Source organism: Triticum aestivum, chromosome 4D, assembly GCF_018294505.1.
Source record: "Triticum aestivum cultivar Chinese Spring chromosome 4D, IWGSC CS RefSeq v2.1, whole genome shotgun sequence".
NCBI lineage: Eukaryota > Viridiplantae > Streptophyta > Magnoliopsida > Poales > Poaceae > Triticum > Triticum aestivum.
In genome coordinates this window covers 342,179,098-342,205,437 of record NC_057805.1, presented here as the reverse complement: position 1 = coordinate 342,205,437, position 26,340 = coordinate 342,179,098, and the positions used below count along the sequence as shown (strand labels likewise).

The 26,340-nt window shown below is 44.2% G+C and overlaps 1 protein-coding gene across 1 annotated transcript; it reads left to right on the top strand.

Moving 5' to 3' along the window:
* Positions 1–22,051: 22,051 nt before the first annotated feature.
* On the top strand, positions 22,052–25,968 carry LOC100125730 (probable glucuronosyltransferase Os03g0287800). The gene is made up of 3 exons (XM_044519634.1): positions 22,052–22,992; positions 24,412–24,670; positions 25,561–25,968. The coding sequence occupies exons 1-3, from the start codon at positions 22,337–22,339 to the stop codon at positions 25,708–25,710; spliced, it is 1,065 nt and encodes a 354-aa protein (XP_044375569.1). The 5' UTR covers positions 22,052–22,336; the 3' UTR covers positions 25,711–25,968.
* The last annotated feature ends 372 nt before the right edge of the window (positions 25,969–26,340 follow it).

Below are 26,340 nucleotides of genomic sequence, written 5' to 3'. Positions count from 1 at the left end.
CGCCATGTAATTGCTTTACTTTATCACTAAGCGGTAGCGATAGTTGTAGAAGCAATAGTTGGCGAGACGACAACGATGCTATGATGGAGATCAAGGTGTCGCGCCGGTGACGATGGTGATCATGACGGTGCTTTGGAGATGGAGATCAAAGGCACAAGATGATGATGGCCATATAATATCACTTATATTGATTGCATGTGATATTTATCCTTTATGCATCTTATTTTGCTTAGTTTGACGGTAGCATTATAAGATGATCTCTCACTAAATTTCAAGTTACAAGTGTTCTCCCTGAGAATTCACCGTTGCGACAATTCTTCGTGCTGAGACACCACGTGATGATCGGGTGTGATAAGCTCTACGTTCACATACAATGGGTGCAAGCCAGTTTTGCACACGCAGAATACTCGGGTTAAACTTGACGAGCCTAGCATATGCAGATATGGCCTCGGAACACTGGAGACCGAAAGGTCGAGCGTGAATCATATAGAAGATATGATCAACATAGTGATGTTCACCATTGAAAACTACTCAATCTCATGTGATGATCGGACATGGTTTAGTTGATTTGGATCACGTTATCATTTAGATGACTAGAGGGATGTCTATCTAAGTGGGAGTTCTTAAGTAATATGATTAATTGAACTTTAATTTATAATGAACTTAGTCCTGATAGTATTTGCATATCTATGTTGTAGATCAATAGCTCGCGTTTAGCTCCCCTTTTTTATTTTTGATATGTTCCTAGAGAAAACTAAGTTGAAAGATGTTAGTAGCAATGATGTGGATTTGATCAGTGATCTGAGGATTATCCTCATTGCTACACAGAAGAATTATGTCCTTGATGCACCGCTAGGTGACAGACCTATTGCAGGAGCAGATGCAGATGTTATGAACGTTTGACAAGCTCGGTATGATGACTACTTGATAGTTTAGTGCACCATGCTTTACAGCTTAGAATTGGGGCTTCAAAGACGTTTTGAGCGCCACGGAGCATATGAGATGTTCCAAGAGTTGAAATTAGTATTTCAGACTCATGCCCATGTCAAAAGGTATGAGACCTTTGACAAGCACTTTGCCTACAAGATGGAGGAGAATTGCTCAGCTAGTGAGCATGTGCTCAGAATGTTTGAGTACTACAATCACTTGAATCAAGTGGGAGTTAATCTTCCAGATAAGATAGTGATTGACAGAGTTCTCTAGTCACTATCACCAAGTTACTAGAACTTCGTGATGAAATATAATATGCAAGGGATAACGGAAACGATTCTCAAGCTCTTCGTGATGCTGAAATCGACGAAGGTAGAAATCAAGAAAAGCATCAAGTGTTGATGGTTGACAAGACCACTAGTTTCAAGAAAAGGGCAAAGGGAACAAGGGGAACTTCAAAAAGAACGGCAAGCAAGTTGCTGCTCCCGTGAAGAAGCCCAAAGCTAGACCCAAGCCTGAAACAGAGTGCTTCTACTGCAAAGGAAATGGTCACTGGAAGTGGAACTGCCCTAGATACTTGGCAGATAAGAAGGATGGCAAAGTGAACAAAGGTATATTGGATATACATGTTATTGATGTGTACTTTACTAGTGTTTATAGCAACCTGAAAGGATCGAGAAGAGGTGTCTAGAGGGGGGTGAATAAACTCTAATCAAGAAAAGTTGCAGTTTTTAATTCTTTATGTTGATGTGGAGTTTTAGCACAAGTTTAAGCATACACAATACATATCAAGCAAGCATGACAAAGAGTGTATGAGCAGCGGAAAGTAAAGCATGCAAGTTGCAAGAATGTAAAGGGATGGGATTGGAGTGTGCAAACGCAATTTGGAGACACGGAGATTTTTTATCCGTGGTTCCGATAGGTGGTGCTATCGTACATCCACGTTGATGGAGACTTCAACCCACGAAGGGTAACGGTTGCGCGAGTCCACGGAGGGCTCCACCCACGAAGGGTCCACGAAGAAGCAACCTTGTCTATCCCACCATGGCCGTCGCCCACGAAGGACTTGCCTCACTAGGGTAGATCTTCACAAAGTAGGCGATCTCCTTGCCCTTACAAACTCCTTGGTTCAACTCCACAATCTTGACGGAGGCTCCCAAGTGACACCTAGCCAATCTAGGAGACACCACTCTCTAAGAAGTTACAAATGGTGTGTTGATGATGAACTCCTTGCTCTTGTGCTTCAAATGATAGTCTCCCCGACACTCAACTCTCTCTTACAGGATTTGGATTTGGTGGAAAGAAGATTTGAGTGGAAAGCAACTTGGGGAAGGCTTAGAGATCAAGATTTATGTGGTTGGAATGGAATATCTTGACCTCAACACAAGTGTAGGTGGTTCTCTCTCAGAAAATATGTGTTGGAAGTGTAGGCATGTTCTGATGGCTCTCCCCACGAATGAGGAGTGGGTGGAGGGGTATATATAGCCTCCACACAAAATCTAACCGTTACACACAAATCACCAAACTCGGTGGGACCGATTCAAGGAACTCGGTCAGACCGATTTGGTTCATAATGTGACCGTTAGGCATTTCGGTGGGACCAACATGTCAAATCGGTGGGACCGATATCATTAGGGTTAGGCCATAACGTAATCTCGGTGAGACCGATTACACAAACTCGGTGGGCCCGATTTTGGTAATAGACTAACAGAGAGTTGGTCAGGCAAACTCGGTGGGACCGATTCGCTCATCTCGGTTAGACCGAAATGTTACGAAGGGGTGACAGAGAGTTTGCATTGCAGTCTCAGTGCGACCGATTTCAAATTTCGGTGAGACCAAAATTATTGCAATAGGCAACAGAGAGTTTGCAATCCCATCTCGGTGAGACCGAGATCTCTATCGGTGAGACCAAAAAGACTAGGGTTTCTGGCAGTGGCTATGTCAACTGAACTCGGTGGCTCCGGATAGAAAGAATCGGTGGGGCCAAGTTGGACTTTTGGTTTGGGACATATGTGGATGTGAGAAAGTAGTTAAGGGCTTTGGAGCATATCACTAAGCACTTGAGCAAGCAAGCCATTAAGCAACACCTCATCCCTTCTAATAGTATTGGCTTTCCTATGGACTCAATGTGATCTTGGATCACTAAAATAGAAAATGTAGAGTCCTGAGCTTTGAGCTTGAGCCAATCCTTTGTCTTTAGCACTTTGAAGGGGTTCCACATCCTCTAGTCCATGCCAGTCCATTGTTGAACTTATCTGAAACATACTAGGTAGAAACATTAGTCCAACAAGAGATATGTTGTCATTAATTGCCAAAATCACCTAGGGAGCACTTGTGCTTTCAATCTCCCCCTTTTTGGTAATTGATGAAAACATACATCAAAGCATTAGATAAAGATATAGAGAACACCAGGTAAAGCTTTGGAAAGACATGTAACATGCATAGGCTCCCCCTATATGTATGCACTCATGTAAATATGGAACATGGGAGCATGTGAATGCATAAACATGATAGAGTAAGCCATGTGTTACATGTATCTTGGCTATATGCATCAGAGCAAATGATGTAAATATAGGAAATGTACCTTCATGCTCATGAGTCCTTCTTGCAAACAGTATGTACATCAGCAAGAAGTTCTCATGCACATGACTGAGATGCATATACTTACCTTGTGGTCTTGAGGTGGCTTAGGAAATAATGAACCTGAGTAAACAAGGTTAGATAACACAGATACATCTAATAGTCAAAGCAAACAAAAGAAACCACAAGAGTACCAAGACTGGGATGACATGTAGAGAGTGAGTACTGAGTACTCTATTGGATATAGACATGTCCCCAAAGGTAAAGATGTGCATTGAATTCGCGGATTTCCTTCCCTTAGATGTCTTACTCCCCCTGAATCTTGCATGGGATATTAGGAGAAGATAGGGAACAGAAAATCAGAGCAACGAAAATTAAAAAAAGAGCTAATGCAAGCAATCAAATATGAACATGTCTTTCCCCTCTTAAAGACATGTGACTTCTCTCCTCTTGAACACCAAGCATCTGGGGTTTCTTACACTCTCCCCCTGAGTATTCTCTCCCCCTATAGGAATGATTTAGCTTAAGCTTTGATGTAATCTCTCTCTCCCCCTTTGACATCAATTTCCAAGAAGGGCTCTTCTGGATTTTTATTTAAAAAAAGGGTTTGGTCCTTGAGTCTCAAAGCAAGGTAGCAAGTCAAATATGATGCTGGTAGAGGACAAGAGTCATTGAGTGGAGCTGGAGCAGAATGAATGCAAGAATAAGTGGCAAGTTGTCTTTCCTGTAGTGAAATTGGTAGCACCGAGTTGTGTGCTTCGGTGGCGCTGAAAGATATCGGTTGGACCGAAGAAAACAAACCGGTGTGACCGAGTTCATTACAGAGAAAACACTTGTCACCTCAGCTCACTAGGCAATTAAGATCTCACAAGGATTTGCAAGGAATTAGCTGAAAGATTTGCAATGAATTGGATGCAAAAAATGCAGAACAAAAAAGAAAAGAAAAGAAAAGATCTAGATGAAGTTTTTTTAAAGGGGAAACACATATGCATGAGACAAAAGCAAGAGGAAACACAAGAGAACCTCATCTAGAATTGGGCGGTGACAAAGTCACCTATGTTAGAGTATATTGACTTAGGAGTCAAGTGAGGTCAGTTGATCATAGGTCATACTCATCGTTTAAGCTCAAAATGGGATTACCATTTTTCGTTTAAGCATCTTGATGTATTCACATCTTGTTGAGTTGCTTTTCCCCATGATTTGGAGTAAAGCTTCTCTAAGATGGAATAACGTACCTTGGGTGGTGGTGATGATCTTGATCATGTAGTCGAACTTGTGTGGGTTGCTCAAGGTTGATGTAGCTCATCAAGAGTTGGAGCACCACTTGGAATTTGAGTTCATCTACCTACATGGGTTAGTTTTGCAAGGAAGAGCAATTGTGTATCCGAAATGACAATCAAAATATTTAACATAGAATTTGTCAAAGGATATATTTGAAGGGTTTTGTGCTTCCTTGTCTTCAACCAGCATTGTGTAGAGACTTGGTGATGTAGAAATTGCTCAAGATATGAGTGAGTTGCAATTTTGTGGATTTAGATTCATCCAAGTACCTACAAGGGTTAGATAGCATGCAAGGGTGCAAGAATATCCAAGACATATAGATAGCATCATGAAGGAAATATCAAGGATTAGTCAAAGGCTCATGCCTTGCATGTATCCAAATGGAGTTCCTACTCCAAGTTTGAAGCATCAATGATGTTCAATTCACCTCTCAAATGACAAAAGACTTTCTCATCAAGCGGTTTGGTGAATATATCCGCCAATTGCTTATCGGTACGAACATGCTTAAGATCAATGTCCCCTTTAGCAACATGATCTTGAATGAAATGATGACGAACTTCAATATGCTTAGTTTGAGAATGTTGCACGGGATTATGAGCAATCTTAATAGCACTTTCATTGTCACAAAGCAATGGAACATGTTTCACATATATCCCATAATCTTTAAGAGTTTGGGTCATCCAAAGTAATTGAGCACAACATGATCCAGCGGCAATGTATTCCGCTTCGGCGGTGGATAAGGATACCGAGTTTTGTTTCTTGGAGGACCAAGACACAAGAGATCTACCAAGAAATTGACAAGTACCCGAAGTGGAGTTTCTATCAACCTTGTCTCCGGCATAGTCCGAATCGGAGTAACCAACAAGATCGAAAGAAAACCTCTTAGGATACCAAATGCCAAAATTTGGTGTGTGGATTAAGTATCTCACTATCCTTTTCACAGCCTTAAGATGACACTCTTTAGGGGCCGCTTGATATCGTGCACACATGCACACACTTAGCATAATATCAGGACGAGAGGCACATAGATATAACAATGAACCAATCATAGAGCGATAAACTTTTTGATCAACGGGTTCACCATCCTTAGTCAAGTCAAGATGTCCACTAGTAGGCATGGGTGTAGACATACCTTTGCATTATTGCATATTGAACTTCTTGAATAAGTCCTTGGTGTACTTTGTTTGAGAGACAAAGGTACCTTCCTTAGTTTGCTTGATTTGCAAACCAAGAAAGAATTTGAGTTCACTCATCATAGACATCTCAAACTTCTCCGACATTAGCTTTCCAAACTTTTCACTAAAATGATGGTTAGTCGAACAAAATATGATATCATCGACATAAATTTGGCACACAAATAGTTCTCCATTAAACCTTTTAGTAAAGAGAGTAGAATCTATTTTTCCAATTTCAAAGCCTTTTTCAATAAGGAACTTGGTCAAGCATTTATACCAAGCTCTAGGAGCTTGTTTAAGACCATAAAGGGCTTTGTGAAGTTTGTAAACATGATTAGGTTTCTTAGGATTGACAAAGCCGGGAGGTTGCTTGACATAAACTTCCTCCTCAATTTCACCATTTAGAAAAGCACTTTTAATGTCCATTTGGTACAAAGTGATATCATGGTGATTAGCATAAGCAAGTAAGATGCGAATGGACTCAAGTCTAGCAACGGGAGCATATGCCTCACCATAGTCCATACCTTCGACTTGAGTGCAGCCTTGGGTGCCTAGGCATGCTTTGTTGTGGACGACTTGACCATCTTCATCTTGCTTGTTGCGAAACACCCATTTGGTACCAATGATGTTGTGGTTGTTGTCGGGCTTCTAGACCAATGTCCACACTTGGTTTCTCTCAAAGTTGTGTAGCTCTTCATGCATAGCGTTAATCTAATCCGAATCTTCCAATGCTTCTTCAACCTTCATAGGTTCAATGCTAGAGATGAATGAGTAATGTTCACAAAATTAGCCAAACGAGTTTTAGAGCGAGTGATTCTCCCGGTTTGGATATCATTGTAGATTTGTTCGGCGAGATGGTCTTTGGCGATTCTTGCTCGAACTCGTGGAAGCTTTGGCTTGGCTCGGGGTGGAACATCTTCTTCATCTTGTTCTTCTTCTTGGGCTTCTTCATTGTTGACGTTGTCATTCTCTTGTCGTGGTGGAGAAGGAGGTTGTTGATGTTCATCTTGGTGTACTTCCTCGTTTTCTTCATCTTGGTGTGTCTCGCTTGTGGATGCTTCTGTATCAACTCTTGGTTCACCTTGTCGTGAGGTAGAAGCTTCCACTTGGACGGACGAGGTAGACTCCTTCACCTCCGTTGGACGAATCTTGCCAATAGACAAGTCTTGGATAGCTTCTGAAGGGTCTTTGTCTCCTACATCAATCAAACTTCACATCTACCGTCTCTTCCACCTTTCGGGTGAAATTGTTGTAGACACGGTAAGTGTGAGAGTTTGAGCCATAACCAAGTAGGAAACCTTCATGAGATTTAGGAGCAAATTTAGAACGACGATGCTTATCAAGAATGTAGCACTTTGAGCCAAATACTCGAAAGTATCCAACTTGGGGTTTGTTACCAGTGAGGAGCTCGTATGCCGTCTTGCCGAGTAGCTTGTGAAGATACAAGTGATTTGTTGCATGACAAGCTGTCTCAACCGCTTCCGCCCAAAAGTGTTTTGGAGTCTTGTACTCATCAAGCATCGTTCTTGCCATCTCAATAAGAGTCCGTTTGTTTCTCTCAACAACTCCATTTTGTTGAGGCGTGTACGTAGCTGAGAACTCATGTGAAATTCCTTCTTCATCAAGAAAGGTATCCACATTTGCGTTCTTGAACTCCGTTCCGTTGTCGCTCTGAACCTTCTTGATCTTCACGTCAAATTGATTTTGGGCCTTCCTAGCGAAGTTTTTGAAGATCTTTTGGACCTGCGATTTGTCATCAAGAAAGAACACCCACGTAAATCTTGAAAAATCATCAACTATGACTAGACCAAATGAGTTACCACCGAGACTCTTGTAGGCATTGGGACCAAAGAGATCCATGTGAAGTAGCTCGAGTGGTCTTCTCGTGGTCATGATGTTCTTCGCGCGATGACTTCCTCCAACCTGTTTTCCTGCCTGGCAACCACTACAAAGTCTATCCTTGTCAAAAATGACATCTTTTATTCCAAGGATATGATCACCTTTAATAAGCTTATCAAGATTTCGCATGCCCACATGAGCCTTCTATGCCACAACCAACCTTTAGAAGATTTAGCAATTAAGCAAGTTATAGGTTGAGCCTTTTTAGTGAAATCAACAATGTAAAGATCACCTCTACGTATACCGGTAAAAACCATTTTATGATTGTCTCTTCGAAACACTTGGCAATCTACCTCAGTAAATAGGACATTGAAACCGAAATCAGCAAGTCTAGATACTGAAAGTAAATTGTACCCAAGAGATTCAACGAGCATGACATTTTGTATGGAGCTATCATGTGAGATGGCCACCTTACCGAGGCCAACCACCTTACCCTTTGAGTTATCACCAAAAGTGACATACTTTCGAGGGCCGTCGTTTTCAGCAAGCTCACGGAACATATCTTTATCTCCGGTCATATGATCAGTACATCCACTATCAAGGACCCATTCCTTTCCTCCAGCCATGTAGCCGCGAAGATTTGCCATAAGACCAAGGTGTCTCATCGCATTATCAAGGTCATAGTCACTATCATCATCCTCATCATAGTATCCATGTTCAACATCATCTTGTGATTGATCAACTCCTAGAGAGGGTAATTCATTAGATAAATGATCATTTCTATGGTTATCTTTATGAATTCTAATAGCTTCGGAAATGATATTGCTAATGATCCCAAAATCTCCTATGGCACACATGAGATTGGTAAGCTCAAATAGACAATCACCAAAGCTAGGATCACTAGAATTCATCTTACTCAAGGCAATAGACTTATGGAGAATATCGTCTAAATTTTTTAAGGAATAATTTGGAAATCATTCCTCAAGAAATCTCCATATAGTATAGGCACAATCAAGAGTAGGTAAACTAGCAATCAAATTTTTGGGTAATCCTCTTATGATAAGATTGATAGTTCTAAGATTGCGAATCATGTCAAGATCCTCTTCGGGTGTGGGATGCAAAGGATCAATAAGAGGTGCACAAGGGCTAGTAATGTACTTGTTCAAATGATATTCATTGAAAATCTCAAGCATTTCATTTTTCAATCATGAAAATATTCTCCATCAAGAATAGGCACTCTACGTCTAAGACTCCCCAAAGTAGACACATCCATCTTCCTCCAAAGGTGTTTAAACCAAGGCAATGGAGACCAAAGCTTTGATACCAATTGAAAGGATCGAGAAGAGGTGTCTAGAGGGTGGGTGAATAGACTCTAATCAAGAAAAGTTGCAGTTTTTAATTCTTTATGTTGATGTGGAGTTTTAGCACAAGTTTAAGCATACACAATACATATCAAGCAAGCATGACAAAGAGTATATGAGCAGCAGAAAGTAAAGCATGCAAGTTGTAAGAATGTAAAGGGATGGGATTGGAGTGTGCAAACGCAATTTGGAGACACGGAGATTTTTTATCCGTGGTTCCGATAGGTGGTGCTATCGTACATCCACGTTGATGGAGACTTCAACCCACGAAGGGTAACGGTTGCGCGAGTCCACGGAGGGCTCCACCCACGAAGAGTCCACGAAGAAGCAACCTTGTCTATCCCACCATGGCCGTCGCCCACGAAGGACTTTCCTCACTAGGGTAGATCTTCACGAAGTAGGCGATCTCCTTGCCTTACAAACTCCTTGGTTCAACTCCACAATCTTGACGGAGGCTCCCAAGTGACACCTAGCCAATCTAGGAGACACCACTCTCCAAGAAGTAACAAATGGTGTGTTGATGATGAACTCCTTGCTCTTGTGCTTCAAATGACAGTCTCCCCAACACTCAACTCTCTCTTACAGGATTTCGATTTGGTGGAAAGAAGATTTGAGTGGAAAGCAACTTGGGGATGGCTTAGAGATCAAGATTTATGTGGTTGGAATGGAATATCTTGACCTCAACACAAGTGTAGGTGGTTCTCTCTCATAAAATATGTGTTGGAAGTGTAGGCATGTTTTGATGGCTCTCCCCACGAATGAGGAGTGGGTGGAGGGGTATATATAGCCTCCACACAAAATCTAACCGTTACACACAAATCACCAAACTCGGTGGGACCGATTCAAGGAACTCGGTCAGACCGATTTGGTTCATAATGTGACCGTTAGGCATTTCGGTGGGACCGACATGTCAACTCGGTGGGACCGATATCATTAGGGTTAGGCCATAACGTAATCTCAGTGAGACCGATTACACAAACTCGATGGGACCGATTTTGGTAATAGACTAACAGAGAGTTGGTCAGGCAAACTCGGTGGGACCGATTCGCTCATCTCGGTTAGACCGAAATGTTACGAAGAGGTGATAGAGAGTTTGCATTGCAGTCTCGGTGCGACCGATTACAAATTTTGGTGAGACCGAAATTATTGCAATAGGCAACAGAGAGTTTGGAATCCCATCTCGGTGAGACCGAGATCCCTATCGGTGAGACCGAAAAGACTAGGGTTTCTGGCAGTGGCTATGTCAACTGAACTCAGTGGCTCCGGATAGAAAGAATCGATGGGGTCGAGTTGGACTTTTGGTTTGGGACATATGTGGATGTGAGAAAGTAGTTGAGGGCTTTGGAGCATATCACTAAGCACTTTGAGCAAGCAAGCCATTAAGCAACACCTCATCCCTTCTTAATAGTATTGGCTTTCCTATGGACTGAATGTTATCTTGGATCACTAAAATAGAAAATGTAGAGTCCTGAGCTTTGAGCTTGAGCCAATTCTTTGTCTTTAGCACTTTGAAGGGGTTCCACATCCTCTAGTCCATGCCACTCCATTGTTGAACTTATCTGAAACATACTAGGTAGAAACATTAGTCCAACAAGAGATATGTTGTCATTAATTACCAAAATCACCCAGGGAGCACTTGTGCTTTCACAACCCCTCGGCATTTGATACTGGTTCAGTTGCTAAGAGTAGTAACTTGAAACGGGAGTTGCAGAATGAACAGAAACTAGTTAAGGGCGACGTGATGATGTGTGTTGGAAGTAGTTCCAAGATTGATATGATCATCATCGCACACTCCCTATACTTTCGAGATTAGTGTTGAACCTAAATAAGTGTTATTTGGTGTTTGCGTTGAGCATGAATATGATTTGATCATGTTTATTGCAATACGGTTATTCATTTAAGTTAGAGAATAATTGTTGTTCTGTTTACATGAATAAAACCTTCTATGGTCATACACCCAATGAAAATGGTTTGTTCGATCTCGATCGTAGTGATACACATATTCATAATATTGAAGCCAAAAGATGCAAAGTTAATAATGATAGTGCAACTTATTTGTGGCACTGCCGTTTAGGTCATATTGGTGTAAAACGCATGAAGAAACTCAATGTTGATGGGATTTTGGAATCACTTGATGCTTGCAAACCATCCCTTATGGGCAAGATGACTAAGACTCCGTTCTCCGGAACAATGGAGCGAGCAACTGACTTATTGGAAATAATACATACTGATGTATGCGATCCGATGAGTGTTGAGGCTCGCGGCGGGTATCGTTATTTTCTGATCTTCACAGATGATTTGAGCAGATATGGGTATATCTACTTGATGAAACATAAGTGTGAAACATTTGAAAAGTTCATATAATTTCAGAGTGGAGTGGAAAATCATCATAACAAGAAAATAAAGTTTCTACGATTTGATCATGGAGGAGAATATTTGAGTTACGAGTTTGGTCTTCATTTGAAAAAATGCGGAATAGTTTCGCAATTCACGCCACCTGGAACACCACAGCGTAATGGTGTGTCCGAACATCGTAACCATACTTTATTAGATATGGTGCAATCTATGATGTCTCTTACCGATTTACCACTATCGTTTTGGGGTTATGCATTAGAGACAGCTGCATTCACATTAAATAGGACACCATCTAAATCCGTTGAGACGACACCATATGAACTGTGGTTTGGCAAGAAACCAAAGTTGTCGTTTCTTAAAGTTTGGGGTTGCGATGCTTATGTGAAAAAGTTTCATCCTGACAAGCTCAAACCCAAATAGGAGAAATGTGTCTTCATAGGATACCCAAAGGAGACAGTTGGGTACACCTTCTATCACAGATCTGAAGGCAAGACATTCGTTGCTAAGAATGGATCATTTCTAGAGAAGGAGTTTCTCTCGAAAGAAGTGAGTGGGAGGAAAGTAGAACTTGATGAGGTAACTGTACCTGCTCCCTTATTGGAAAGTAGTTCATCACAGAAATATGTTCCTGTGACTCCTACACCAATTAGTGAGGAAGCTAATGATGATGATCATGTAACTTCAAATCAAGTTACTACCGAACCTCGTAGGTCAACCAGAGTGAGATCCGCACCAGAGTGGTACGGTAATCCTGTTCTGGAGGTCATATTACTTGACCATGACGAACCTACGTACTATGAGGAAGCAATGATGAGCCCAGATTCCGCGAAATGGCTTGAGGCCATGAAATCTGAGATGGGATCCATGTATGAGAACAAAGTGTGGACTTTGGTTGACTTGCCCGATGATCGGCAAGCCATAGAAAATAAATGGATCTTCAAGAGGAAGACGGACGCTGATAGTAGTGTTACTATCTACAAAGCTAGACATTTCAAAAAAGGTTTTTTGACAAAGTTCAAGGTGTTGACTACGATGAGATTTTCTCACTCGTAGCGATGCTTAAGTCTGCCCGAATCATGTTAGCAATTGCCGCATTTTATGAAATCTCGCAAATGGATAAAAAAAACTGCATTCCTTAATGGATTTATTAAAAAAGAGTTGTATATGATGCAACCTGAAGGTTTTGTCGATCCAAAGGGAGCTAACAAAGTGTGCAAGCTCCAGCGATCCATCTATGGACTGGTGCAAGCATCTCGGAGTTCGAATATACGCTTTGATGAGTTGATCAAAGCATATAGTTTTATACAGACTTGCGGTGAAGCCTGTATTTACAAGAAAGTGAGTGGGAGCACTACAACATTTCTGATAAGTATATGTGAAAGACATATTGTTGATCGGAAATAATGTAGAATTTTCTGGAAAGCATAAAGGAGTATTTGAAAGCAGTTTTTCAAAGAAAGACCTCGGTGAAGCTGCTTACATATTGAGCATCAAGATCTATAGAGATAGATCAGGACACTTGATAAATTTTTTCAATGAGTACATACCTTGACAAGTTTTTTGAAGTAGTTCAAAATGGAACAGTCAAAGAAGGAGTTCTTGCCTGTGTTGCAAGGTGTGAAGTTGAGTAAAGACTCAAAACCCGACCACGGCAGAATATAAAAAGAGAATGAAAAATCATTCCCTATGCCTCAGTCATAGGTTCTATAAAGTATGCAATGTTGTCTACCAGACCTATTGTGTACCTTGCTATGAGTTTGGCAAGGGAGTACAATAGTGATCTAGGAGTAGATCACATGACAGCGGTCAAAATTATCCTTAGAAGACGAAGGAAATATTTCTCGGTTATGGAGGTGACAAAGAGTTCGTCGTAAAGAGTTCATCGATGCAAGCTTTGACACCGATCCAGATGACTCTAAGTCTCAATCTGGATACATATTGAAAGTCGGAGCAATTAGCTAGAGTAGCTCCGTGCAGAGTATTGTAGACATAGAATATTTGCAAAATACATACGGCTCTGAATGTGGCAGACCCATTGACTAAACTTCTCTCACAAGCAAAACATGATCACACCTTAGTACTCTTTGGGTGTTAATCACATAGCGGCATGAACTAGATTATTGACTCTAGTAAACCCTTTGGGTGTTGGTCACATGACGATGTGAACTATGGGTGTTAATCACATGCTGATGTGAATTATTGGTGTTAAATCACATGGCGATGTGAACTAGATTGTTGACTCTAGTGCAAGTGGGAGACTGAAGGAAATATGCCCTAGAGGCCATAATAAAGTTATTATTTATTTCCTTATTTCATGATAAATGTTTATTATTCATGCTAGAATTGTATTAACCGGAAACTTGATACATGTGTGAATACATAGACAAACAGAGTGTCACTAGTATGCCTCTACTTGACTAGCTCGTTGAATCAAATATGGTTAAGTTTCCTAGCCATAGACATGAGTTGTCATTTGATTAACGGGATCACATCATTAGAGAATGATGTGATTGACTTGACCCATTCCGTTAGCTTAGCACTTGATCGTTTAATATGTTGCTATTGCTTTCTTCATGACTTATACATGTTCCTATGACTATGAGATTATGCAACTCCCGAATACCGGAGGAACACTTTGTGTGCTACCAAACGTCACAATGTAACTGGGTGATTATAAAGGTGCTCTACAGGTGCCTCCGATGGTAATTGTTGAGTTGGCATAGATCGAGATTAGGATTTGTCACTCCGATTGTCGGAGAGGTATCTCTGGGCCCTCTCGGTAATGCACATCACTATAAGCCTTCCAAGCATTGTAACTAATGAGTTAGTTGCGGGATGATGCATTACGAAACGAGTAAAGAGACTTGCCAGTAACGAGATTGAACTAGGTATTGAGATACCGACGATCGAATCTCGGGCAAGTAACATACCGATGACAAAGGGAACAACGTATGTTGTTATGCGGTTTGACCGATAAAGATCTTCGTAGAATATGTAGGAACCAATATGACCATCCAGGTTTCGCTATTGGTTATTGACTGGAGATGAGTCTCGGTCATGTCTACATAGTTCTCGAACTCGTAGGGTCCGCACGCTTAACGTTCGGTGATGATCGATATTATGAGTTTATGTGTTTTGATGCACCGAAGGTTGTTCGGAGTCCCGGAAGAGATCAGGGACATGACGAGGAGTCTCGAAATGTTTGAGACGTAAAGATCGATATATTGGAAGGCTATATTCGGACATCGGAAAGGTTCTGAGTGGCGGGTATTTATCGGAGTACCGGAGAGTTACGGGAATTCGCCGGGGAGTATGTGGGCCTTATTGGGCTTTAGGGGAGAGAGAGAGGGGCTGCCTAGGGCAGGTCGCGCGCCTCCCAAGGCCTAGTCCGAATTTTACTAGGGGGAGGGGCGGCGCCCCCTCCTTCCTTCTCTTCTCTATTCCCCTTCCTTCTCTCCTACTCCTACTACTTGGAAGGGGGGAATCCTACTCCCGGTGGGAGTAGGACTCCCCAGGGCGCGCCATAGTAGAGGGTCGGCCCTCTCCCTCCTCCACTCCTTTATATACGGGGGAGGGGGGCACCCCATAGACACACAAGTTGATCATTGATCTCTTAGCCGTGTGCGGTGCCCCCCTCCACCATAATCCACCTCGGTCATATCGTCGTAGTGCTTAGGCGAAGCCCTGCGCCGGTAGCTTCATCATCACCGTCATCACGCTGTCGTGCTGACGAAGCTCCCCCTCAAAGCTCTACTGGATCGTGAGTTCGTGGGATGTCACCGAGCTGAACGTGTGCAGATCGCGGAGGTGTCGTACGTTCAGTACTAGGATCGGTCGATCGTGAAGACGTACGACTACATCAACCGCGTTGTCATAACGCTTCCGCTTTCGGTCTACGAGGGTACGTGGACAACACTCTCCCCTCTCGTTGCTATGCATCACCATGATCTTGCGTGTGCGTAGGATTTTTTTTAAAATTACTACGTTCCCCAACACGTAAAACATGATGAAACTTCCTTTCTTATTTTTTTCTTGGGAAATAGGAATTTATAGTGTTGAGATTAGGGTCAGCGGAGCCATGTGGGTCCCACAAGCCACCAGGACACGCCCAGGGGCGTGGGCGCGCCCTGGTGCCTCATGGGCACCTGGTGGCCCCCCTCTAGTGGGTCTTTGTTCCGGTATTTTTTATATTCCATAAAAATCTCCAAAAAGTTTCATCCTGTTCTGAGAACTTTTATTTCTGCACAAAAACAACACCATGGTAGTTTTTGCTGAAAACAGCGTCAGTCCGGGTTGGTTTCACTCAAATCATGGAAATTAGAGTCCAACACAAGATCAAAAGTGTTTGGAAAAGTAGATACGACGGAGACGTATCAACATTCTTGGTTGTGGTTCTCTCAACATGCCATTGGGCATGCTTCCCTTGCATATCATCTAGTATCTTCTTGAAATCTTCTATGGGCTTTCCCATGATTGTTCCTCGTGCAATATATCAAGCATAATTTTTGACATGTGATTTAAGCCATTGTAAAACATATGAAGGATTAACCACTCCTCCAATCCATGATTGGGGTAGTTTCTTATAGCTTCTTTCGTTCTATCCCACGCAAGATCTACTGTCTCACGTTCCTCTTGCTTTGAACTTGTAATCTGAGAACATAATTGCATAATTTTTGCAGGTGGACAAAACTTACATAATAATTTACTGCAACAAGCATCCCAAGAAGTAATACTGCCTTTAGGCAAAGCTAAAAGCCATTCTTTAGCTTTTCCTCTCAAAGAGAAAGGAAATAAGCGAAGTTTCAAAGCATCTGGGTCATAATCATTTATGCATATCATGTTGCACAATTCAGTAAAATTATGTAAATGCATAACTACATCTTCAAAAGTAGAGCCTCCAAATTGGTCCTGTTGAACCATGGAAACCAGGTTGGTTAGATCTCATATTCTGCAGCTGCAACATCAGGTAGTGCTATTGGTTCACGCATGAAAATGTTGCGAGGAGTAGCAAAACTCCCAAGATTACGAGCCATAGTAACTTTTTTTTGGTTTTTTCAACTGACAAGACTTGCAACAAAATAAGACTTAAACTAAAAATGAAAAAGTAAAAACTAAAACTAAAAATTAAGTTCAATAAAAACTCTAAACACAAAGACTAGGAATACTACACTCATCCTCGGCCACGGCGCCAGAAAAAGGGCTTGATATCTCCTTTTTATCGATCTGGTATTGGAACAAGAAAGGGCATCCTGCAACTATTTCCCCAGATCATACCCACGAGAGGAAGACTCCCTTGAAGCGATGGTCTCTAGCAAGCTTTTGCCAAAGTGTCAAATCTAGATTTTGACCGGATCAGCGAGCAAATAGTGATTCAAACACTTATAATAAAAAGAAGGTACGGCGATGAGGTCTTAATGCTTACAACCATGTATTGGTGTTGGGATAATAAATGATATTAGTTTGTGCTCGGGAAGTCACCCATCAAGAGGTGCTTGCTTCGTACCGGACTTGGGATGTGTCCAAATAACATTTTGACCGGTACGAGTCCTGCATCAAGAATCAATTGTCCTACCGAAGGCCCTATCCGTCTCGCGGGGTTGCCATGATAATTAAGATAATAATATCAGACAAAAGCATTGGGTGTTTAATGACTACAACTAATGAATCCCCAAGGATATGATCCATGTTACCCTACTAAACCTTACTATCACCGGTGTTCGGTATAACACTTCATGGTCCCCTTGCTCCTACCCTCATCGGTGCTCAATCTCCATGATCCTTGGTACCTGCAGGGATGAAGATCACGGACAAGACAAGAGATACTTCACGAAACAATTTTATTTTACACATACGAGACGTTGTGTCAAAGACTTCCATTGATCCCTTCACCAAATACCCAGGGTTGTAAGGCTCATGCCTCACCCCATACCTTACCAAACTACTCGCATATGGAGATCAGATCACGAGAAGAAATCATCAAAGAACACATCTTGGGATTGATTGATTGCAATGTGTCTTATAATGGATGCCTTGTGCGATGCATTATTACAAGCATGAACTAGATGAGAGAGCACTATGGTGGTGGAGATGGCTATGGAGGTGAAAATGGTAGCGGCTAGGGTTTGTGGATGAAGATGATGATGAACAGGTTGTGGTTGTGCTCGACGCTCCTCTTTCTCCCCTTTCTGTTGACATTTCGATGGGGTCTCCTTTATAAAAGTTGTTCAGGTGGACGACCTGCCTCGGTTTCCACACCAAACGACTACTCATGTGAGCGCGTGCGGTTGCATGGAACATCATCTTGGTTCTGGTGGCCTTCTGACGCCTCCTGATGACTTATTTCTTCTCCATTTTCCTTCCTTTCCTTTCTCCCACGTGATCTCTTCCTTTTTTAGCCCATTTCTTGTGGAAAAATATCAAAGAGAGGATTTGTTGAATCCTTTGCATTCGTTAGTCATTAGTGGCAATCTCGGAGCGAATATCTCTCTTTTAGTGAAATAATTCAGTTTAAACAAGGTTGAAATGAGTGTAAAAATATCAGTTGTCAGCCACCATCGGTCACCATTGGCAAGTTGTGAACGGGAAGCGGTGGCTGGTAGTAGCACTATAGGTGGCAATCGGGAGCATAAATCCATGCGGTGGCTGCGAGCGGCAAGTTTGGTAGAAGTGTAGGAGCTGGTGGCCAGTGCTGTGAGCAGAGGAGGCGATGACGCTAGTTGATTTGAAAGAGATGATAGGATTGGGGATCGAAGGTGCTATTGAGATGGTATGAGGGAAACTTTCTCCACATACAATATACAAAGGGAAATACATACATTCATGTTGTCTAATCATCCAAAACTATATGCAATGGAATATTTCAAAGCATGTGAACTTTGTTGCATGTTTCAAAGTTAAAGAACAATAATGTCATTTCTCAAGACCAGAAACTTTGAACTGCATACACCAAATTTGCCTAATATAAAATTCTCACGAAGGCTCGAGCTCGACTCCATAAATCTTGATAACTTAACGGGAGTACAACAAATTGATCAAAACAACACAATGGACCACACTAGCCTTGAACAAACTAATCGGAACAACTTGATCAGAACCATTTATCACCAGACCATGCTTTGACATTTGCACATGTCTAGTAAAACCAAAATTGTATTACGGGTAGCCAAAAGAATGACAAGTAAACTTGTCTATATAGTGAACACAACCACAACTCATAAATATTCTTGCCACATCTAGTTAAATTTTGTAGGTGGTTAAATCCAATGTGGATATGTTTGCAATGCATAAGAATCAATCAACATATGGAATTAAAGTCATTCACATGCATGATCCTAATATAGCATGTTGTTTATCCACACTCGCGGTGGAATCAGTGAAATGATGACACGGATGGGATATGCACTAAGTGGAACCCATCACCCAACAAAACAGGAAACGATGCCACAATGTCAACAACCACTCGAGGGAGTGAAATCGCTAGTGCTTTTTGATCCTTGCGCCCATTGCATCATCCATTTTTCACCACCACAAAATGACACTATCACCAAACATGTAAAGAAAATGGATGACAATAGCACATGATAGCTTCTACGCATCACTCTGATATTAGACTTTTTCCTGAAAAGGATACAGGTCTATTATAAAAGTTTATCAGAAATACAAAGCACCTCAAACATAATAAAAATTCCATGGAGGTCTCAGACCATCAAACGACCACAACCGCCACCAGAATAAGCCGCTAACGTGTAGATGTCACCTCTCCCCTACCGGAGCCGGCTTGACCTTTTTGATGATAGCTCGGAAGTCTTGAAAATCTCGTGAAGGCTTGAGAGAGTACACCAAATTAACTAGGGCAACACAATGAAGCACAACATCTGAACAAACTGACCAGAACCACAACATCAATGAACAAAATTGATCATAACAATTTATGGCCACACCATGCTTTGACATTTACACATGTGTTTTAGTAAAACAAAAATTATATTTTGGGTAGCCAAAACATTGATACGTGAACTTGTCTGTCTAGTCAAAACGATCACAACTCATAAATCTTATTACCACATCTAGCTAGACTTTGTAGGTGGTTGATCCGATGAGCATATGTTTGCAACAAAAAAGAATCAATCAATATATGGAATAAAGTCCTTCACATGCATGATCCTAATATGGTGTGTTGTTTATCCACGCTCGAGTTGGAGTTGATTAAATGATGGCACGTATGGGACATGCACCAAATGGAACCCATCACCGAATAAAAGAGAAAACAACGCCACAATGGAGTGAGGTTGCTAGCGCTTCTCGATCCTTGCATCACTTGCATTGTCCGTTTGTCACCACCACAAAATGACACTATCACCAAGCACGTAAATCAAACGCAGACAACACGGATGAAAGTAGCACATGATAGCTTCAACGCATCACTCTGATACTACACTTTTTTGCTGAGTTGAAGGACAAGATATTCTCCTTGAAACAACATTGATTTTGGTAGATTACAATCTGTAGTAATTTGATCTTCTAGACCTTACAAATGGTACCCTGAACTATCTCGTGTCCACCCAAAATGAATCCAAAAGATTTTGCTTGTAGCTAGAGCGCAAGCATCACCGCATAGGAGGCATTCAGACACCCATGTAAGCGGCGGGCCACGCAGGGAAATGCATAGCTTACGATGCGGACGAAACTGCTTACACTTTGGTGTGGTTGGGGCAGTGTGCGCATTAGTGCATCACTTGCCCGCACGCCACCTAATCATGATATCAACGTCCTGGAGAAGGAAAAAAAGCTTTCATGGCGCCAATAGGAGGGAGAGACACCTGTCTTCTCTCCACTCCCCCTCATTGCTTTGATGCATCACTTTGATACCAGGCTTTTTTTTTCTTTGCTGGATTAAAGGCCAAGATATGCTCCTTGAAACAAGAATGATTTTTATAGATCATGATCTGTAGTAGTTTGATCTTCTATACCTTACATACGACAGTCTGAACTAACCAAAATGAATCCAATAGATTTTACTTGTAGTTATGTAGTCATCACCGTGTCAGAGGCATTCATACACCCCACATATGTGGCAGACCATGCTGGGAAAAGCATACCTTACGACCGAGACGAAACTGCTTACACTTTGGTGTGGTTGGGGAAGTGTGCCCGTTAGTGCGTCACTTGCCCGCACGCCACCTAATCATGATAGCGGCATACCGGAGAAGGGAGAAAGCGTTGGTGGCACTCCCCTCATGCCTCTTCCTCCCTCTAGCTTCGTTATCCGCCACCTCTCGCCCTTCTAAAACCCACCACCACTACCAAATTAAAGTCCTTGACATGCATTATCCTAATATGGCGTGTTCTTTATCCATGCGCGTGGTGGAGTCGGTCAAGTGATGACATGCATTGGACATGCACCAACTGGAACCCATCACCGAACAAAAGAGGAAACGACGCCACAACATCAACAACCACTCGAGGGAGTGAGGTTGCTTGGTTGTGCTTCTCGATCCGAGCGCCCATAGCATCATTTGTTTTTCATCGCCACAAATGTCACTATCATCAAACACGTAAAGAAAACATTGACAAAATGGATGACGACAACACACGATAGCTTCAACGCAACACTCTGATACTAGGCCTTTTTTGCTGAACTGAAGGCCAAGATATGACCCTCGGATACAATAGTTTTGGTAGACTATGATCTGTTTGATCTTTTAGGCCTTACGAACGACAGCGTGAACTATCTCGTGTGCAGCCGAAGCGAATCCAAAAGATTTTGCTTGTAGCTAGAGCAAAAGGCATCACCCCATCGAAGGCATTCAGAGAACGTATCGTGTGAAACGGGCTAATCTGTGCACCAAGTGCACCACTGATTTTGGGCCATTGGATGAAAATCCGAGGGATGTGGTTTGGCTAGAAAGTGAATTGTTGGCACATTTGCAAAATTGTCCTTCTGCTTTTTTGAATTGAACCGGCACTCCACATCTTACTCTCCCATGAACAAATATGTATGTTTACTCTTTGTGTCTAGATAAAAAAAAGGTTACATATTTTTAACGGAATATATAAATTCGGATATATTTTGGCTATAATCTTTATTTCGACGAGATCTTTGGAAGAAGAACAATATTGACTATGTTTTTTTATGACTTGGAGCTTATAGATGTCGCGGCCAAGTTTCAAAACAGAAAAATAGAAAATATATCCAGCATTAGTAGTATTGTTTCGAACATCTCATCAAAATAATGATGATGGTCAAACCATATCTACATTTGGATACATGGTGCGGCCATTCCTATGCTTGAAGATAGAAATTAGAAATCTACATTAATGTTGAGAGAGGGAAATGCTGTAGTGCGGCTTGATTTTGGTAGTGCGTGAGAGCATTGTTGCTAATGTGCCAACAATCCATTCATCAGCTAGACTGCATTCGTCTGATATCCATCCGACGGTCGAAAATAGCTTGGTGCGCCCGTGCATATAGATTTCGATGTAGTTGGGGCAGTGTGCGCATTAGTGCGTCACTCGCCGGCACGCCACCTAATCATGATAGCGGCGTCCCGGAGAAGGGAGAGGGCGTTGGTGGCGCTCCCCGCTCGTGCCGCTTCCTCCCTCTGCCTCCGCTGCCCGCCACCTCCCGCCCTTTTTAAACCCACCTCCACTGCCAAATTCGCGTCCGCCACTACCGCCGCTGCCTAACCAGGCTACAATCAGGCAGCCGCGCTAGCTTCTGGCTACGACACGGCACGGCGCGACGCGAGGCTCTCGAGAGCGCGAGGGAGATCGTCGTCTGCTGCGGCTAGGGAGGCGTCGGTGGTGGTCTGCTTCATGGGCTCCGCCATGGACCACGTTGGCGCGGCAGGCGGGAGGGCCAAGAAGGCATCCGGCGGCTCGCAGCTGTGGAAGAAGGCGCTGCTGCATTCCAGCCTCTGCTTCGTCATGGGCTTCTTCACGGGCTTCGCGCCCTCCTCCGTCTCCGACTGGCGGTCCGTCGCGCCCGCCGGGGTGGGGAGCAGCCACATGGCGAAGACGCCGCAAGTGATCGCGTCGGGCGCAGCCATGGACCGGAGCCTGTTGGCGCGGGACGCGGCCGCAAGAATCGGGGGTGTCCCGCGGCCTCTCCTGGTGGTCGTGACGACCACCGAGTCGACGCCTACGGCGGCCGGCGAGCGGCCGGCGATGCTGACCAGGATGGCGCACACCCTGCGGCTCGTGCCGCCGCCGCTGCTGTGGCTGGTGGTGGAGGCCGCCCCCGACGTGCCGGCGACGGCGAAGCTGCTGCGCGACACGGGGATCCTCTACCGCCACCTGACGTACAAGGAGAACTTCACGGCCGCCGAGGTCGCCGCGGGCAAGGAGCGCCACCACCAGCGCAACACCGCGCTGGAGCACATCGAGCGGCACCGCCTCGCCGCCATCGTTCACTTCGCCGGCCTCGGCGACGTGTACGAGCTGCGCTTTTTCGACCAGCTCCGGCAGATCAGGTACCGTCCAGTCCGTTCCTCAGCCCTTGCATTCTCCCTCCCTCGCGTCCTCCCAGCAGCAAAGTGAAAGAAGATCTTTCACTCGAGCAAAACAAGAAAAACTTTTGCCTTGTGTTGGTGCGCGCGGACGGTCACGCGGCGAAGTACGCAGCTAGCGAGCAAAGCGCTCACGCTCGCAGGGCTAGTTGCAAGCAACTTTGTCAGGTTGCCCCGAGGGCTACAGCTCACGCACCGCCTGGACGACCTCCGGCCCAGGGCTAGTTTAATCGCCGGCGACGATCCAATTATCATCCGGGCCATGTGATGTGAGGAGGCCGCTCACCCTCCCCATTAAAGGGTCGTTTTTTATCTCTCTGCTCCCATTCTTTTCCCCTGCCAGGCCTGCGCTGTACCACTTGGGATGGATCTCCCCTCTCTAGTCAGTCAGGCTGGAGCAGAGCAAGCGGTTCATTGCTTTTGTGTTATTTTACTAGGACGGCGACGTAACGGTCTTGTTCCGTCCTGGGTGCCAATGGCAGGCATCAGGAAGGGGCGTTGTTGTTGCGTAGGAGACGCCCAAATGTGTCGGTAGAATGATTGGCACCCCTCAACCAACGGTGCGGGTGAGCGGTGTCCTTCCTCCCCGCGGGCCTGACAGGGAAACATGAGCGCGGGGAGCTCCTGCCGGACGTTGCACGGCTGCTAACTGTCAAACTGGGAGTACTCGCAATCACGGCAGACGCCTTGCATGTTCTATTCGGGGTCGAGGAATCCGAGCCAGTACTACGTACGTACACGGCACGGGTTTCTCGCTGTTATTTCCAGGCTGACTGGTCTTGTTCAGTTCGCCAAAAAGGAAAGGGAAGAGTGATCTTCGTCAGATCAGTTCTACTATTGTCTTGTTGGTTCTGATTCTTGACCCTCTGCAGTTTCACCCGTCGGTTACTCGGTTTACTCCTATTTTGGAAATATTCGTAGTATCTGCAGCATCGCTCCCGTCGTGTTAGATTGATTAGCAATCTCCTGCATTAGTGGCATTAGTGTCTGTAACACGCCAGTAGTACTTCTCCGAGTATATATATACGGGTACTTATATAGTATGTCCAATCTGCATTTCAGCATACTCCAAACTGCTGTCAGAAATTGACGTCTAGCATAGTTAGGCAGAAAAAAAAAGTGTTTCTACGAATTAATGCTTCAGAAACTGCATGCCAGCCATTTCGATCTGCGCGATAAGACATGCTTAATCACCAGTACAAGTACCATATTTAGCAAGCCACTAATTTGCCGTCGCGGCAGCATGACATGGACACACTACTTACCAGCATCTTTTCAAGCTTTTCGGCACATGCGCGCCGTTTCCACCATCTAAATATTGTAGGTATCTAATCCAAATCTCTAACGCGAGAATCTGTTGCTTTTACGCAAAATCTTTTGCAGTACATTCGGTGCGTGGCCGGTGGCGAGGATGTCGCGGAACGAGCGGAAGGTGGTCATCCAGGGCCCTGCGTGCAGCTCCTCCAAGGTCCTCGGCTGGTTCTCCAGGGACCTGATGAGCAACGGCACCGCCGGCACGGGCGGCGGCACGGCGGCGACCTCGCCTGAGATTGACGTCCACGGCTTCGCCTTCAACAGCTCCGTGCTCTGGGACCCCGAGCGCTGGGGCCGCTACCCGACCTCCGAGCCCGACAAGTCCCAGGTCAGTCAACCATCGACCCTTCATTGGCAGTACAGCAGTAACCAGTAGCAGTAGCACACTGCTTGCTTCCTCGTTCCTCGGCCGGCCGGCCGGCTCGATCGGCGTGGCCATGCATGCATGCACGCCCGGAACTAGCAGCAAGCATTCATATGGCCTTTCGCGCGGCACAGCGATGTCGCGGAGGCAATCTTCCGCCATGAAAGCGGCGTCTCGCCCTGTCTGCTAGCTAGCCAGCTCTGTTCGTGCATGTGGTACAGGTGGGGTTGGAAGGCCTCGACGCCTCGTGGCCCATCTGTCCCAACTTTTCCGGTCAAATTCAACTTGTCACGCGTCCTTCAATTCCGCATAAACATCGGTGGAGGCCCTCCTTCGTTTCATCAGGAAATTTGCAAAAAAAATTGGCGCGGGCGTCGGTCGGTACACCGAAGCTGCGGCAATCGACAAAACGGGTCGAATCCGTGAGGATCTGGAAATGGCAATGCAAATGCCAAATCGCGGGGGGCTTATCTTTAATTTAATCCGGTGCGGTGCGAGTGGCATGATTTGGTGGGGAGGGGCCCCGGCCGTGGGGATGAGTAGGATTTGGTGCAAGGCAAGACACGCTCGGTGTTGGTGGTTGCCCACAGCACCAGCAGTACTGCCGTAGTACCCCTGGCTAATAGCTAATGCCGTTCTTGAGAAAACCAGGGCTTCTTTTAGGTGTGCAGCTGACTGTTTCACCTGTCATGAATCTAACCACTAAAGCACCCCCTCTCGCTAGTTGCTGCGATCAATCATGAGAGGCCGTTACAGCATGTTTCCATCTCTGTAATGCGATGATGCCAGACGACCTATGATGATTTTTCGCTTTTGCCAGAGCTAACATGTTTTCTTGTATCATTGTTTCGCAGGACTCGATGAGGTTTGTGCAGCAAGTGGTGTCGGAGGATTATAGCAAGGTGAAGGGCATCCCTCAAGACTGCCTGGAGATCATGGTGTGGGGCGTCGACACGACGCCGACGCCGGCCCCGATCTTCCTCGCAACAAACTCCGGGGAATAAGAGGAGGTAGAAGGGAGAGTGGTAGAAGAGATCATCGGATCCAAGAGCCGAACAAGCTGCTGCCTATACTGTACATGCAAGGGTCGCACCAGTAAGGTGTTGATGCTCCTACTAGCTGCAAACATAAGAACTTTTTTGGTTTTCGTTATAGGGGATGGATCGGCAAGTATCCTCCCGGGCAATATCGTCGTATTGTACATCGTACTTACCTTTTCTTTTCTCTTCAACAAACTGTGATATATGCATACTTTTTTTTTCTTTTCTTTTCTCTTTTTTTCTTTTGTTTTTGTTTCAAGAGGTTTAGGTGATTACATGACACCCCTTGAACCGTCTCTAAAGAATGAAATGAACAGAAGGCAAGGCACGTACAAGCTGAAGATATACCTTTTGCTCTCTACATTTTTCTTTACAAAAGGGGGATCTGTTAGGATGATCTCAACCGTGTGGGCCCAATGGCCCACCGGGCCCTTAGATCCGCGCCCTGATCGGGGGCGCTCAACCTACTATGGTTGACGGGCCCCTGTCACCTGCACTATATATAAAGAGGTGGGGTCGGCGGTTCGGAGGAAGAGGTTCGTCGCGACACCGTACACCCCACCTACATCCCCTACCGAGCTAGGGTTAGTGCAG